This window comes from Sus scrofa, chromosome 1, assembly GCF_000003025.6.
Source record: "Sus scrofa isolate TJ Tabasco breed Duroc chromosome 1, Sscrofa11.1, whole genome shotgun sequence".
Taxonomy (NCBI): Eukaryota; Metazoa; Chordata; class Mammalia; order Artiodactyla; family Suidae; genus Sus; species Sus scrofa.
In genome coordinates, this window is record NC_010443.5 from 25,542,827 (window position 1) to 25,560,863 (window position 18,037).

At 36.5% G+C, this 18,037-nt stretch overlaps 1 protein-coding gene across 6 annotated transcripts in view; it reads left to right on the forward strand.

The window, feature by feature from the left end:
- Window positions 1-18,037, forward strand: part of REPS1 (RALBP1 associated Eps domain containing 1) — an 84,002-nt gene that overhangs the window by 61,544 nt on the left and 4,421 nt on the right. For 2 of the 6 annotated variants that reach the window (XM_005659169.3, XM_021087342.1), the window contains exons 10-17: window positions 964-1,044; window positions 7,647-7,734; window positions 8,470-8,571; window positions 10,733-10,805; window positions 12,016-12,134; window positions 13,076-13,140; window positions 15,745-15,927; window positions 17,064-17,159. In XM_005659169.3, coding sequence (XP_005659226.2) covers window positions 964-1,044; window positions 7,647-7,734; window positions 8,470-8,571; window positions 10,733-10,805; window positions 12,016-12,134; window positions 13,076-13,140; window positions 15,745-15,927; window positions 17,064-17,159 — 807 coding nt within the window. The remainder of the gene's footprint in view (window positions 1-963; window positions 1,045-7,646; window positions 7,735-8,469; window positions 8,572-10,732; window positions 10,806-12,015; window positions 12,135-13,075; window positions 13,141-15,744; window positions 15,928-17,063; window positions 17,160-18,037) is intronic. The other 4 variants (XM_005659170.3, XM_021087338.1, XM_003121173.5 and 1 more) reach the window with 4 other exon arrangements.

Genomic DNA, 18,037 nt, shown 5'->3' on the forward strand with positions numbered 1-18,037 from the left:
ACGTGGCTCGGATCCCGTGTTGCTGTGGCTCTGGCATAGGCCGGTGGCTACAGCTCCAATTAGACCCCTAGCCTGGGAACCTCCATATGCCAAGGGAGCAGTCCTAGAAAAGGCAAAAAGATTAAAAAAAAAAAAAAAAATCACCTATCACACCACCTAATTTGAGGTATGATATTTGTGTACCTCTTTTAGAAGAGTAGCATCTTCTATATATAACATACTCAGTTGCTTGATTTGCTTTCATTGTGGCCGCATTCTAATTTTTCTAGCATGGGGTTGGAGGCGGGTGCCTGATGAGCAGTTCTGTCTTGTGATCTGGCATGGCCCTGTTCGTAATGCTGATTGCAGGGGTTGACTTGCTATAGATTGACATAAGCTCAAACATGTGTTAATTCCAGAAATCTTCGCATTTTATCTCAATTATATTTTATTTAATATCTATACATATATATACATCTATATGTAATATGTGCACGTACATAATAGAATCATCTTTCAGGGGTCGCACTGGCAAGTCACACTGACTTGCTTTGTTTTGACCAAAATTTGGTACTCAGGATTCATTAGCATAGCCAAACCAATGCATTAACATTTGGATTTTAAAAGAATTTGAAGTTATTCTTTCTCCAGTCAAAACAAACCCCTTTACTTTTTAATTTTGTCACATTTATACTCTGTTCCTTTATTGTGTTTTGAGTTTGAATTCTGTAAGGATTTGAATCTCTTCCATAGAGATTGCAATAGCTACTGTACATTTGATTGTGAAGCTGCTCACTTTAACTACAAGATGACCCAGCATAGTTAAGTTTAAAAGTTTATGGAAAAATGGAACTTAGGGAATTTGTCAGGCCTACAAAACACAACTTGCAGTGCAACCTCTGAATTACTTTGCTAAATCTTCTCCAGTGATCTTTTACTCCATCTTTCTCATCATGCTGACTTGTCTCTCCTCTGTCTGTTCAGCAGTGGGAGACATTTAGTGAACGCTCTTCAAGCTCACAAACTCTGACCCAATTTGATTCTAACATTGCACCAGCTGATCCTGTAAGTCAATCACTTAGCTTGCTTGTTTGAAATTAATTTTATTAACCCAAATTTCCATTCGTTATGGTTTTTAGCTGATATGCATGATTCAGTGGAGTGCTAGAGGGAAGTGGTAGCAGGCTTTTCAATTTTTGTGTGCTTAATGGTGGAAAGAACATTTTTTAAAAATCATTCTTTGTATTTTCTAGTTATTTTAGTGAGAGAAACTTTTAAGATTTGGTATATGTGTCTAAAGAGGCATTTTGTGACAATTGATTTAGTTGACCTTGTTTTCATTTGCTAATGAGTGTGTGTTTTATTAAACATATAGTGCTTATTTCATTGTAATGACAGTAAATATTATTTCATTTGTATGCTTACACATCATGTAATATGTACTATGTATGTAAATATTCAGTGTCATCTTTTAACAGTTTAGATGGTACAGTTTTGATATAACCACCATGTTGAGTTCTGTTACAAGAGAATTAAGCTCAGCAAAACAATACAGAGTTGTTGGTCAAAGATTCCCATTGTGCAGAGGAGCCTCTGTCTTGTCTTCCTGTGGTTCAGTGTGTTGTTGCTTTGAAAATGCTACAAAGTTCACCTCCTGATTTAAAACAAATTCTATCACCATAGATTGACCTTTATACATGCCCCACCTGTCCCTCAAGTTATTTGAAAACTTCAAAACTTTAGCTTTTAATCCTTCTTGTCACTGTTCACTCCTGCTTTTTCTTGTTTATTTTTTTCTTATAAAGAAAATGACATACTAGTAAGCACCTTTCAAAAAGTAAGTCGGAAGGGCAGAAGAGTGTAAAGGTAGGATGTTAAAAAATGAGTTCAGTGGAAAGAACGAAGAGAGAGATACAAGGCATTCCTTTTGTATGTTTGATCAAAGGCAGCCAGCATTTATTAATTAAATGTGAAAATAGTCTTCTTATTTAATGTGGATTTGGGAGAAGTGGCACTAAGATAATAGTACATCTTCAACATTTTAAATGAATGGATCTTTGGTATGTTTAGTAGTTTTAAAGGATTTATATCTTTTTGAAATAAAGAATACTGTTATATTGAATTCAAATGTAATATATGTGTTGTGTCTTTTATAATCTGTTCATTATTCAGGGACCAATTAATATGTAGATTATCTGTGCCTTTGGGTTCTCTTTTCCTAGTACTTTGAGAACATTAATCTTTGATTTTAGTCTTTGAAAAATGAAGAGAAAAAAGCGACACAACAATTGTTTGCTGCTTATTAGCAGTTGTAATTAAGGTCCCTTGGAAAGTGACAGGTGCCGTGAACTAAAAAAAGTTTTACTTAAGCTCTGAGTTTTGTTTCTCCATATTATTCTTATTTCCTTACACAGTCAAGTTAATTTTATTGAAAATTCTTAATAAAAGTATTTTGTAGAGAATGATATAGCTATAAAGATATTCTCTTTTATTCTCTAACCTTTAAGAGAGATTAAAAATAATAATTCATAGTATTGTGATTTTTGCTTGGCCAGGAAAGAACATTAAATGTAAAAATCTAGAACTCAGAGGCAAAATAAATCAATTCCTGACTGGCAGGAAATGCAGGGAAGTAGTTAACTTAGTAACAGTGATGTTCTTCTAACTTCTTGAAAATAATACCCAAATTTGTGAATTCTAGTTTTGATGTTGTTCAAACGGGGGGGAGGGGGGGTTTTGGTTTTTGGTTTTTTTTTTTTTTTTGGTTATTTCTGGTATAGCAGGAAGCTCTAGGAAGGAAAATTTTAAATGGTTAATTGACATTTTAAACTTGAATTTAGACCTCAAAATTTTATCAAGTTGGCAGTCTTAAATATTTATAATCTGATACCTAGAAATACCTTTTTTTTCTTTCATGGTGGCAAATTTTAATATAAACTTTGTTCCCCAACTAGTTATCTCACTTTAAACTTTCAGCAAGCACAATGCCCTATTCTCAGTGAGAATCTGAGTTTCTTCACCTTGCTTTAATTCTTCCCTCACATATTGCCTGCTTACAGAACATGGCCTGTAGCCACAATCCCGTATGATCCTTTGCAAATAAGGATTATAGTAAATAAGGTCCATTCATATTAGAAGAGAATCACATGGGAGAAAAAGAACACTGCAGTTCTATTATGAATTTAATATATCTTATAGTGTTGGAAATATTTAATGGAATAATTTTTAAAAGCCAAAATTTGATCATTAGAGTTGATCAATAAAGTTGATCAATAAAGTTTACATCTGTGGAAGAGCTCCAGACTGCCCTCTAGCACTTAGAGACAGCTGTCGCATGGTGCAGTGATCTCACATGTAAATTGGGATGGTTAATTATTAGGCTCCCAGAATTGTTATAAAATTGAGTTTCTGATATATATCCAGAAACTTGATTACTTTTGTTGAACTGCTTATCAGTTAATAGCTTCTGGTAGAATTTGTTTCTGCTAGGAAATTCTAGACTGATGAGCAGTGCAATGCACTAGTCTTTGCTATGATTTATGTCTGATCCTGAGCTCTGTGGAATGTTCAAGTCACTCAGGGTATGAAAAGGGAGTTGGTTTGATTACTGATTATGCCCAGCCAGCTCACCTAGTTTGGTAGAGCCGCTTTCCAGATGCCTGTAATATTCTTGAGCAATACAAAAATGTCAAAAAAAAAAAAAATTCAGTCTTAAGTAGACCACAGCCTAATCATTATAAGTTGATGGTTAGAATATAGTTGATTGTGGTAATAATCATATATGGCCATGAACAAAACTGGACAGAGAACGTGGGCTAACTCAGCCCAGTGTGTTTGGGAACATTTTCACAAAAGAGGTTACATATATTTGCTGAGTTTTGAGTGAAACTGAACTGGTAGAAGTGGACAAGGACATTCCAAGCAGAGAGAATATCATCAGCAGAATCAATTCAGTGTTGTGACAGTATAGGATAGATGTGTATGAGGGCATGAAGGGGGCCCAAGAATGTGGTTGAAATCTGACTGGGAAAATCTTTGTATGCTAGACCAAGGATCTGACCTTAACCTCACAGACACTGGGCGCTAACAAGAAGTACCATGGTAAGACGGGGTGCCAATGAGGTAGCTGGGGAAGATCTCTCGGGCAACAATGTGGAGGATTGATGAGCTCAAGAGAGAGTGAGATGGTGAGCATCTGGAACTAAGTGACACAGCAATAGAAAGGCAGGGAGGGATTCAGACAGGAAAATAGAATTTAAGGCAAGTAGAAATACAGATATATGAGCACAGTAGAGTATTTAGTGAAATGCTAAATTATATAAAATCAAGTATCCAAATAGATGATACAAATGTGCCATGAGTGATTAGGAATGAGATTCCTAGAGGCTTTGGGTGATTTGAATAGGTTGAAGAAAGTAGGCAGAGCTTGCCAATCAGTCTTCATACATCTTTCTCTATTCTTAAATTTGGGGATCCTAATTTGGAGCAGAAAAAAGTGTTACTTTGGCATCTCGTGACTGAGGACTCAGGATTATCGGCATTTCTGTTTCTTCATTTGGGTGTTGAAATGCTTAAAGTTAAAGCTTCTTATCTTACTGCACATCACAGTCACAAATGCAGCTTCTAGGAGTTCCCATTGTGGCACAGCAGGTCAAGAAGCCGACATAGTGTCTGCGAGGATGAAGGTTCAGTCCCTGGCCTCACTCAACAGGTTAAGGATCCAGCATTGCTGCAAGCTCTGGTGTAGGTCACAGATCCAGTGTGGCTGTGGCTGTAGCTGTGGCATAGACCAGCAGCTGCAGCTCCAGTTGGACCCCTGGCCTGGGACTTATACTGCAGGTGTGGCCATAAAAAGAGTTAAAAAAAAAAATGGGCTTTCTGAACCACTAGGCTAAGGTGTTAGACCTGGTCATCTGTGTAAAGCTTCCAGGAATTGCTTTGTCCTGCTAGTAGCAGGATCCACTGGATTAAAGCAATTACAGGCTTATAGCAACCAGTAGTTGTATGACTAAAGCATGTAGTAGAAAATTTATTTGCTAGTATAGAAAACTTCTGCAAATTATTTAGAGAATGAATAGACTTCACAATTTTATTTTCTTGGAGTAATTATTGTGACTTCCCTTTATTGTATTGTAAATATATGAAACAACTACTTAATAGTTCTTAAGTTTTATTAATGTGATTTTATACACATACACACAAAATATATTTTAGATCAGTATTATGTTTTAAAGCACCTATTAACTTGTCCTTGCTTGTTTTTTTCCTAGTTTTGGTTTTGGAATAAGAACTTAATGTTTCATGAACTATCATGCTTTCTCCTTTAATCCTGCCTAATGTTAAATTTTGATTCTCATAGCAGCTATTTCTGCTATTAAAATTGTAAGTTAAGAAAATAAAGTTATTCTTTTTTTTTTTCTTGTCTTCTTGCTATTTCTTTGGGCTGCTCCCCCGGCATATGGAGGTTCCCAGGCTAGGGGTCTCATCGGAGCTGTAGCCCCTGGCCTACACCAGAGCCACAGCAGTGTGGGATCCGAGCCGCGTCTGCAACCTATGCCACACCTCACGGTGGCAACGCCAGATCGTTAACCCACTGAGCAAAAGGGCAGGGACCGAACCTGCAACCTCATGGTTTCTAGTTGGATTCGTTAACCACTGTGCCATGACGGGAACTCCAAGAAAATAAAGTTATTGTTAAAGCCATTTTTTATAACTGTAAACCTAACAAACAACATCTTGAGTATATTGTTAATAATTTCCTGAGCATGATGACTCATTGTTACGTGAGAAATCTAATTTTTTATCCATTTACTATGTTCATCTTTATAACTGTAATTTTAGAATTGTAGGGGAAATGTTAGTTCAGGTTGATAAGATAATACGTGAACCCTGTCCAGAATCTCACTGGCGTTGGGACAGGAAATTACTGTAAATGGATTTACCCGTATAATTGTAGTAAAGAATTCATTTGTTATAAATGGTTTGAATTTAGAGATTATGAGGGTAAGCTAAGAGACCTACCAAACTGGACATGGTATGCTAGAACTTCACTTTCTCTAACAGAGATATTTTGTTCATACATCTCAAAACAGTGTCCAAAAGGTCATCATCCTGGACTGGGAGTTTGGAGTTAGTAGATAGAAACTGTTACTTAGTAAGCAATGAGGTCCTACTGCATAGGACCAGTCTCTTGGGATCTATCATGTTGGAAGATAATATAAGAAAGGGAATATATGGGAGTTCCCGTCATGGCTTAGTGGTTAATGAATCCGAGTAGGAACCATGAGGTTGCAGGTTCGATCCCTGGCCTTACTCAGTGGGTTAGGGATCCAGCATTGCCTTGAGCTATGGTATAGGTTGCAGACATGGCTCGGATCCCCGCATTGCTGTGGCTGTGGTGTAGGCCAGTGCCTACAGCTCCAATTCAACCCCTAGCCTGGGAACCTCCATATGTTGCAGGAGCAGCCCAAGAAATAGCAAAAAGACAAAAAAAAAAAAAAAAAAAAAAAAAAAAGAAAGGGAATATATGTATGTGTATGACCGGGTCACTTTGCTGTATAGCAGAAATTGGCACAACATGGTAAATCAGCTATACGCTAATAAAAAAATTTTATAAAAAGAAGAAAGGTTATTATCCTTCACATTAAATTACAAATTTAAACTCATTGCTAGTCAGTTGTTCAAATTTTAAGGATCTCAAGTTCAGTCTTTAGCAGCAGTACATACAAAATATGAGCTAAATCCTTGTAAGGAATTGAGCTCCTGTAATAGTTTTTCAGCTTCTCTCTTAAGCCAAATGCTTACTCTCATTCTCCTTCCTCCGCTGGGGTCTCAGCTCCTAGGGCCAGGCCTACCCAGGTACCCAGATAGGCCTTTTCTCCTTCCTTTTGGGAGAGGCTGCAGTTTGTCTTCATCCTCTCTTCCTTGCCTTATAGCTTTTCAGTCTTTTCAAAAGTCTATTCTATCAGTTCCTTTACTCCTCTAACTGCACCTGCCACTCATGACTTAAATTTAGGATTATCAGATGTAGAACAGTCATGAAAAAGTTTAAGGAAAGTATTAATGTTAGAGTTGGATCTTACTTATCCCATCTCTTACAAAATGAGTTCCTTTGTGGAAGTTTTATGCATGAATTTTAAATAATTCTATAGAACTAACCTACAGAATGTACATACTGTGCCTACTGTTAACAATATGACAGGCACCTCATTAACATTGTTTTATCTCTGAAAAAGAAAAGTGTCAAATTTTCTTGAGGAGTTTAGTGAAAATGACTTCATTTGGTTACTTAGTCTTTGGATTCTCATGAAATAGTGTGAAATCTTAACCTCAAAGATTCGGATTTGTATAATTTTGTCAGATCATTTGACATTTTGCCTTTGAATATCATCTTGAATTGTATTTTTATAAGATTAGTCTTTTCTTCAAATCTTTAATCACTCAAAGTTAAAATGTGCTTTTTATAAGAGAAACCAGATTAGTAGACATATACAGTAAACTTGATTTTTTAAATATAATTCTAAAACTTTTAATTAAAAAATTAATTTTCATGCTTGCCTTAGTGTGAATGAGAAACTCCACAAAAAGTGCTGTTAGTTTTGATTATTTTATGGTATCTGCTCGGCATTTTTAATACAGATTCTGTATTTCCTCCTGTTTATCTGTAGGATACTGCTATTGTTCATCCAGTTCCTATTCGTATGACTCCAAGCAAAATCCACATGCAGGAAATGGAACTTAAAAGAACTAGCAGTGGTAAGGAAGCTGTTGCTGGATTGTTTTTTAGATTAGCATCAAACTGGAGGACACAAGTAATCATTCTGTTTGAGCTCAGATTTCTTTTGTTAATAGTTTATTTTTTTAACATAGTACTTCTACAATTATGTATTTATTGTGGGGTTTGTACTTATATACATTTTTAAAATTATATTACAATATTTAAAAATAAAAGCAAGTTAAAGACATTTGGAAAATATGGCTTTTCTAATATCCTTTGAGCTTTTATGATCATTGTTGCGAATTTACATTTGAAGTATGTTCAAATTTTAACTGAAGAGATACGTATTAAGATGAATTTTGGTTTTGAAATTATACATTTTGCTTGAACTCTTTTGAAGTTTCTCCTCATCTTAAATCAAATGTGTTAGGTTTCTTAAAGGGAGATTTGTTTTATATTTAAGTCAACAACATAAATTACTTATTTTAGTTATTTATGTGGTGTTTTGTTTAACTGCCCTACAGGGATAAAATTAACAAAGTGTGAACATGCAGATTGACTTTTTGATTATATTTTCCATTGTGGCAGAAAACAAAATTATATGTAAAAAGTTTATATTTATTCTGGTAGAAATATTTTATCTCATATTTCATAGATTTACCTGCTACTTCTTTGGAGTATTGAAACAAAGTCTTACCTTGAATTCTGAAGTTTATTAATTTATTAATTCAGATAGCTGTATCTTGTATTTGTACCTATTAATTCTCTCCTAGATCATACTAATCCCACTAGCCCATTGCTTGTGAAAACATCTGACCTTTCAGAAGAAAATAAGATAAATTCATCAGTGAAATTTGCTTCTGGAAATACTGTAGGTAAGTGAGAGATAGCATTACTTCTCCCATTTGAAGTTTATTAAGTCTGGATTTAGAGTCTGAATAATTCAAATATATAGCCATTTAATGTTGTCTTCATTGAATAATGTAGAGAATACTCAATCTTATAAACACCGTACTCCCTATATGAATAAATGGTTGCCACTGCCACCAAACCCATTTTAAGGCAGACCTCCTGTTTGCCATCCCTCTTGCTTAGCCAGATTTAGTACATTGGCTCTTCCCCACTAGCTCCTTTCTTTCTCACAAGAAATTGTGTTTATATTCATTCATTCACCCAGTGTTAATGGAATGTTGTGTGCCAGGCTCTGTTCTTGACACTGAAGATTCATTAGTAAACAAAACAAAACAAAAAAATCTATGACTTTACATTCTATAGAGGAGATAAGAAGAAAAGGGGGGAAAAAGTAACTCATATCTTAGGAGGTAATTAACACCCTGGGAAAAAATAAAGTTGTGAAAGGAGAGAGGGAGTGACAGTTTAAATAAGGCGATCAAAGAAGGTCTTACCAAAAGGTGACATTTGAGTTAAAACTTGAAGGAGACTAGGGATCCTACTCTGTCAGCATCTGAAGGAAGGATGTTTAAGACACACGGAACAGTAAATATGAAGACCGGGTTTTGGAAAGGTGCCTTATTTACTTCTTCTGGGAATAGCAAGCAAACACCTGGAATAGAAGTAGTTAGTAAATTTGGCAGGCAGATGTGGCAAGTGGGAGAATAGCAACTTGGGAGCAGTGTAAGACTGACTTTTACTGTGTAAGATGAAAAGCCATTAGAAAGGCTTTTTTTTTATGCTCTCTTTAAGAGACACACTTTATTTTTTTTTAATTACCCAATGAAATTTATTACATTTATAGTTTGCAATTATCATCGCAACCCAATTTTGTAGCATTTCCATCCCAAACACCCAGCCCAACCCCCCCTCCCCATAGAAAGTTTGGATGGAGGAGTGACATAATCTGACCTTCCTTTTTAACAGGATCATTCTGGCTGCTGTATTGGTAATAGGCCAGAAAAAGGCAAGAGTTGAAACAGGGCAAGACCATTTTAGGAGACAGTTATGATAATACAGGCAAGAGAAGATGCTGGCTTGGCCTAGAATGGTAGCAGTAGAAGTGCTGAGAAATGGTCAGATTCTGGATAGATTTTTATAGGAAAATGCCACAGGATTTGCTTACCTTTGTGATATAGAGTGTGAGACAGAGAGGAGTCAAGGGTGATTCAAGAGATTTTATGCCAGAGCAACTGGGAATTGAGGAATCTGTGACAGGAGGTTTATGGGGGAAGAGCTTGTACCAATTAAATGAATTTCTCAGTGATTTGACAAGAAAAAGGAAAAGGATACATTCTGAAATGAAACTAAACCAAACAACCAGTCCCATCAATGTATAACTCTTGAAAATTATGTAGTAGCATTTTTTCAAATTATTCCTGGAGTTTCTATTTTAAAATTTCTTTATTGCGTCACAACTGTTAGTCTGCTTTTGAGATTCTCTGCTCTCTTGTGAGACTTGGAGGAAATTTAAAATAGTAATTTTATAAATTTTATTGTCTAAGCACATTTTATTCCCTTATCAAATTAAAAAAATTTTACATTAGCAATTTTTAAATTATTTTTTTACTTAAAATATTTCTAGTTCTTTAAAAATTAATTTTGTATTACAAAATCATTCACACTGTGCTTAAGTGTAATAAACAAAAATAAGAAAATGAAAATTATTCATAATCTCACTCTTACACAGATAACCATGATTAGCATTCATTGTCAACCTTAATCCTCATTCTGTGCATGCTATATTTTTATATGAAATGAAATTGTAATATATGTACTATTTTGTACCCTTCATCCATGTAACTTACTAATTTTGACTAGTTTTCTGTCATTAAATACTAATTTTTTTTAGATTGTAACTGTTCTCTGTGTATAGATTTTGTTGTATAATTAGGTCATGATTTATTTAAGATTATATTTAATTTTTTACAGTCAATAACACTGTGATGAAATGTCAACCTGTTAGCCAATCTTTGAATATCTCTAATTTGAAACAGTAATTTTAGTTATATTTGTTTAGGATACATTTGGTAAAAAGTGAAAAAATGGTTATTACTAACAAATAGTATATATCCCATTTATCAGCAGATGGTTACAGTAGTTCAGATTCTTTTACTTCGGATCCAGAACAGATTGGGAACAATGTAACTCGCCAAAGGTCAGTGTTTCTGTCAATAAAAAGCATATTAAAATACCTTGTTTTATTTAAAGTCAAGTGTAGATTATTTTTCTCTCTGTTTTATTTCTTCACTTCTCTAAAGGTTGTTAGGTTACCTGTTGATTTGTTTAAAAGGGAAATAACAAACTTTAATAGGAAAACAAAAGGAACCATTATGTCTTCTTGGTATTCTCTGGAAGGTTTAAAAAGAGCTGATAATTTCTTGGCAGTAGCAAGAATACAGTCCTTTTTGTAGCTCAGCAGTGAGAATCTCCTTAATTAAGACATGTGCAGATTTCCTTTTATAGCTTTAAGGGCAATTACCAAAGGAATTCAGTGTTTTAAAATGTCATCTGGAAGCACAGACCAGTGTTGGGCTACCCATCCACCCTAAAGATCTGCACTGCATGTGACTTCAGGCACAAACAAGAACAGGTGAGAGCAGGGTGAGGTTGTCAAGGGATCTAACTGCAAGGGCTTCACGTCCACTCCAAACTTCATAGGACAGAAGCATTTTCTCCCCTGCTTTTCACACATTATAAGATCCTTTCACCACATACCTGGCGAGCTTCCCAAGAGCTCACATAGTCAAAAGGCTGCTTCTTCATATATCTGAGTTCTCATCATTTTGGATTGTAGTCTACTTTTTATTCCTATGAGGATCAGACTTCCAGAATCTTTAAGACTCTTTTCAGAATATGGAAGACTTCACTGGCCAATTAGTGAATCTTGAGAGAGAATTGAGCATGAGTGTAATCACCTATAAAATGAGGTGGCCTTTGGTAACACAGGAATGGGCACTTCACATAGTTGAGCTGGATTCTACCTCTGCTTATCAGACTTTAAGTTGAAAGCTAACCATATCTAAAGTAGAGTTTCTCTTTTATGAAAATAGTTTTTTGGGCTAATATTACTTTTAACTGAATGTGAAAACATTACACTACATTAGAAGTTTATCTTCAATTCATGTTAATAACTTATTTTTTTGAAATGTTATAGGTATAATTATACTTTATAAAGTTTATTTGCCATATTAAACACTAGTTGAATGCACGTCATAGGCAGTACTCTTTGGTTTATTATGATACTGTATATCATCTGTTGAAAATGTCACACCAATAAAATCCTTTGCTGCTTAGCTAAGTTTGAAATCTTGAAAAGAAAAGTTCCAATACCAATAGCACAACCATTGTAATGGGGAATTTTGCAGGTCTCAGTCAGGAACGTCGCCTGATAACACTGCACCACCACCTCCCCCTCCAAGGCCTCAGCCCTCTCATTCTAGATCATCATCTTTAGATATGAATCGGACCTTTTCAGTCACCACAGGTAGGGGTTAGAGAACCATAATATATGCTATATTAAATTAAAGATACCAAGTTTTTTAATATAAAGTTAAAAAGGTACACTGTATTGTACTTTATTTTCTCTTTATATATCTTATTTTTTTGATTGAAGAAAAATTTTGAATTGAAAAAATAGCAGATGAGAGGGAATTTCTTCTCTTTAATGACTTAGCTAAAATATGTTTGAGTTTGGAGTTCCCATCGTGGCGCAGTGGTTAACAAATCCGACTAGGAACCATGAGGTTGCGGGTTCGATCCCTGGCCTTGCTCAGTGGGTTAAGGATCCGGTGTTGCCGTGAGCTGTGGTGTAGGTGGCAGACACGGCTTGGATCCCACGTTGCTGTGGCTCTGGCGTAGGCCAGTGGCTACAGCTCCAGTGAGACCCCTAGCCTGGGAACCTCCATATGCCGCGGGAGCGGCCCAAGCAATAGCAGAAAGACAAAAAATAAATAAATAAAATAAAATATTTTTGAGTTCAAATGATAAAGATGAGACCCTGAAAGATGCCACTAGAAATTTTAGAAGAACAGAGGGTGACAGTGTTCTGTTTTGGATGTTATGAGTTTGGAATGTCTAAGAAAGGGAAATAATCAACAGGCCATTGGACTTGTGGGCCAAGAAAGATTGATGTATTATTTGAGAATCGTTTACATAGAAATGATAGACTGGAGCATTAAATGAAAAGAGAAAACTTGGAAGTCTTCGTGTTTGATAGCTAAAGAGCAGTCAGAAATATGGGAAGCAAACCAAAAAATGAATAGCGTTGTGGGAACAGGGAGCAAGAAGTCAAGAATGCCTCAGGCGATAGAACAAGAGAAGAACTGAGGTCTTAGAAATCTTTATCATTTGATCACGTTCAGCCTGTCTGTTCTACTAGGAAAGTAAGTATATATTTACTAAAAAGAAGACTATGTGTTCACACAGGACAGCAACAGGCTGGAGTTGTTGCCCAACCTCCTGCAGTGCCTCCCAGACCACAGCCCTCACAGGTAATTCTCGTAGGTATTCATTATTAAACATCAGTTGTTATAGTCCCCTCTATCAATTTGTCTGTTAGATATTCGATTCAATTCTAGAATTATTTTGAAGGTGGAGGATTTCATAATTATTATTCTTAATGTACATTTAATTCAGGGAAGCCAGGTCTTATTTTAGAAGATAAGAATTCTAATGATTTATTTTTTGAAGAAGCTTAAAAGTGAACCAAATGATAACGTCTTGACAAAGGAGGCTTTAGTGCGAAGCACAATGGATTGAGAGATAGGAGAAGTCCATGTATGTCCTGGATCTAGCAGAGGACTCAGAGTGACCTCGCTGCATCCCCCTGAATGTGTTAGATGAAGGAAGTGTTAGATGACTTCTGCCCCCCTCCTTGGTTGACGTTATTTTCGTCTGCATAAAACTAGTATGTTCTGAGATAGAGTCTGCATTCTAGCTTAGTTTTATGTGACTGACCTTTTTACATGATGAATTTGGTTGATTTTTCTGAATTAGATTCTTACAATGAAATTGGTTATTTGCAGGTTAAAAGATGGTTTCCTAATCATCAAAGATACTGAAATATTGAATACTGAATATTCCAGTATTTATTTTATCTAACGTGCCAACAGAAGTACATGTACTGGATAATGAGTTGGTCTCTTGTCTCAAGTGGGAAAGACAAATCTGTAAACAACAATCATAGAGGTGCTGCAGTAGACATATTTGTAAAATGCTTTGGCACAGCTTTCCTAGCTAGTAAAGTCAGGGATCACATGGAAAAGGACTAAGGAAATGAAGGTAGTTAGACTTGAGCATAGACTTGAAAGATAAAATGCTGTTTCTTGGGGAGAGAGGGCATTACCACCAGAAAGGCATCCACAGTAAGTAAGCCTGGCATTTTCTTCAGGGAAAAACCATTGAGTTCAGTACAACTAGAGAGATGGCAAAGGAAATTGAAGAGGTGGGAAAGGACAGAGCATTTCCTATATTATACTAAGAAGGAAGAATTTTTAAAAGATACAGGGAATTTTTAAAGAGTAAGCAAGGATAAGAAACTTCAGGAGTTCCCGTCGTGGCGCAGTGGTTAACGAATCCGACTAGGAACCATGAGGTTGCGGGTTCGGTCCCTGCCCTTGCTCAGTGGATTAACGATCTGGCGTTGCCATGAGCTGTGGTGTAGGTTGCAGACGTGGCTCGGATCCCGCATTGCTGTGGCTCTGGCGTAGGCCGGTGGCTACAGCTCCGATTGACCCCTAGCCTGGGAACCTCCATATGCCGTGGGAGCGGCCCAAGAAATAGCAACAACAACAACAACAACAAAGACAAAAGACAAAAAAAAAAAAGAAAGAAAGAAACTTCAGACTTATTTCTGTAGCATCTCTACTCCTTTGCATAGAACTTCTCACACTGTATTTTAATTCCTTTGTTTACTTACCTCTTAGGCACTAGACTCTCAGCTTTATTAGGGCATGGACCTTATTTGCTTGTTCACTATTATATCTGTAGTGTTTGATCAAAGTAAATATTCAATAAGTTTATTTTTCGATTGAAGGTTTTAGAAGAATTGATCTGGCCAAGGAGTGGAGGACGAACTGAGGGAAAGCACACTGGAGTGTCAGAGACTAGTTAGAGCACTGCTTTACTTTTTTTTTTTTTTTTTTTTTTTGTCTTTTGTAGGCCCGCCCCTGCAGCATATGGAGGTTCCCAGGCTAGGGGTCGAATCGGAGCTGTAGCCATCGGCCTACCCCAGAGCCACAGCAACTCGGGATCCAAGCCACGTCTGCAACTTACATCACAGCTCACAGCATCACCAGATCCTTAACACACTGAACGAGGCCAGGGATCGAACCCGCAACGTCATGGTTCCTAGTTGGATTCATTAACCACTGAGCCACGAGGGCAGCTCCAGAGCACTGCTTTACATTTTAAAAACAATCTTTTTAGAAACATAAGGAAACTTTTGTTGTTGTTTTGTTTTTTGTCTTTTTGAGGCAGCACCTATGGCATACAGAGGTTCCCAGGCTAGGGGTTGAATCAGAGCTTTAGCCGCTGCCCTACACCACAGCCACAGCAACTGGGGATTTGAGCTGCATCTGTGACCTGCACCACAGCTCATGGCAACTCTGGATTAACCCACTGAACAAGACCAGGAATTGAACCTGCATCCTCATGGGTACTAGTCAGATTCATTTCCACTGAGCCATGATGGGAACTCCTGAAACATTTTTAAAAATAACTTTTTTAAAGAACAAATGTTTATGGATTGGCCCAATTCAGAAAAAAAATGGATGCAAGGAATAGAATAAAATAGATGCGAGGGAAGAATCAGAAGTTAGGGCCAGACCTTTCCCTCTACTTTGATGTACTTTCTTGGCAGTAAGAATATTGTAAAAGTATCTTTTCTGTTGGAGGTTTAAATTTTTTCAGTATCTTAGCATTTCACTTAAGGTTTTTTAGAGCTAAATGTTACTGTAGCTCTCCTCCCTGGATTTTCAGATAATAAAACAGAGCATCCTTATAGTAAATTTTCAAAAAAAAAAAAAAAAAAAGGCTACTCTGTGACATTGAACACAAATTAAATCTGTGCCCCTCTATTCTGAACCATCATATAGGCTCCTGGTCCCGTTGTGCATCGCCCAGTGGATGCTGATGGCCTGATAACTCACACCAGTACCTCACCTCAGCAGATACCAGAACAACCAAATTTTGCAGATTTCAGCCAGTTTGAAGTATTTGCTGCATCAAATGTAAATGAAGAACAGGGTGATGAAGCTGAGAAACATCCAGAGGTCTTGGTTAGTTTTCAAGATTCTTTTGAGAATTTTCCCATATCATGTTCATAGGCGGTTTTTAAAAAGAGGAGCATATAAAAGAGATAATATAGACGACATCAGTGAGTAAAATATCTGATGCTCCTTCTTTTAGAGAATTTATATTCCCTAGGTCAGTGCTTCTCAGTTTCTTATTGGCCTCAGATACCTGCTGGTTGCAGTAAAATACTTGCTCGGAATCAAAATCTGGGTAAAGGGTAGCTGTCACATGAAAAGACGCCAACAGAACCGTCTAGTCCTGGTGAAAATACTGTTCTGGGAGTTGCATCTTAACACTAAGCATCTGTGAAATTTGATGAAGATTTCCGTATAGTAAGAAGCTATGATTACCAGTTTGTATGAGAATGAGTCACTCTGTGGGATTGCATCTTAATGCTAAGCATTTGATTATGTGATTTGGTGAAGATCGTATGAGAGTGTAAGTCACTTTAGTTAGATAGACTTGCAGACTGTAGGATGTCAATATTTAATTTTTGTAGACAGTGTTCTTAGAGACTCTAGTTCTGGTAGCAGGAACTTCTCTAGGGATCCTTGTCCTAAGTGTAAATGTGGAGCTGGAGGAACAACTGATTGTCTCAGCTTACACTGAGCTTATCTAACAGATCTAAAAATCTGCTTATTTGACTGGCATAATTTAGACAAAGGTTTCTTATAGATTTGACCTGTGGAAACTTTTCTACTAGTTTATACTAGCCACTTCAATCCTCTTAAATTCCTGCCTGGCCTGAGGCCGCTAGGGGAATGGGCTGCACCTCCAGGAAGGCAGGGTGGGTCTCTGGGGAATACAGGTGTGCACGGGGTACTGCTCCTCACTCCCCTGGGATGGATGCTTCCCTCCCCCAACCCAAAGAACTCCCCAGACAGTGCCAGATCCTCAGCTGTCCCTACCCCCTCAGAGATCTGGTACCTCCCCTCTCTGCCCTTCGGTAGTAGAGAATGATCATTTTACAAGATATTCTCAAATTCCTTCTCATCTTCTGCTCCAATTTCTTTGTCAAAATGAATATTTTATAAATACTTTATTCTCTGATTTGTTACATGTATTTGTGCATATGTTTATTATATATAACTTATAATAATAATAATAAATTCATCTCTAGGTTGAAAAAGCTTCTGATCCTGCAAGTTCCCTTCGAGTTGCCAAAACAGATAGTAAAATTGAAGAAAAGACAGCTGCTATTGCTCCCGCCAATGTGGTATATACCAAACTCTTTTTTTTTTAGTATTGATCATTTCATACATACAAAAGTTATATGAAATAACTTGATAATCTCAGAAATAAAGTTAGAGATCATCTAATCCATTCACTGCCTTTAGCTGTAATATGTTTAGTCTATCTCAGAACAAAATTTGCCTGTTTAGGAGTTCCTGTTGTGGCTCAGTGGTAACAAACCCCACTAGTATCCATGAGGGCATGGGTTCGATCCCTGGCCTTGCTTAGTTGGTTAAGGATCCGTTGTTGCTGTGGGCTGTGGTGTAGATGGCTGCTCAAATCCCACATTGCTGTAGCTGTGACATAGGTCAGCAGCTACAGCATCATTTCGACCCCTAGCCTGGAAATTTCTATATGCCGCAGGTGTGGCCCTTAAAAGGCAAAAAAAAAAAAAAAAAAAGATTTGCTGTTTAAAAATTCTAGATGATAGTCTATCATCTATGTTAATGCATGCCACAGGTGGTCAGATTCTTCCAAATTATATGAGGTAGAACTTTTGTGTTTATCATATGCAGTTTATTTTATTGCAGTTCTGAGTATAATAAGGAAGAGTTATCAGCCCTCTAAGGTTAATGTTATACTCTGCTCTTTTTCTTTAACTGTCTTAATAATTTTGCCAGTGTTTTACTGTGAGAATTTTTAAACATACAGAAAAGGTGAAAGAATTTTACACTGTACAACAGTAAACCCACATCTTGATTGTACCATTAATATTTACTATATCTTTCATATAGTTGTATTGAGATATAATTGACATATAGCACTATATAAGTTTAAGATATATAGCATAATGATTTGATTTGCATACATCATGAATGACTATTATAGTATGTTTAGTGAATATCTGTCATCTCATATAAA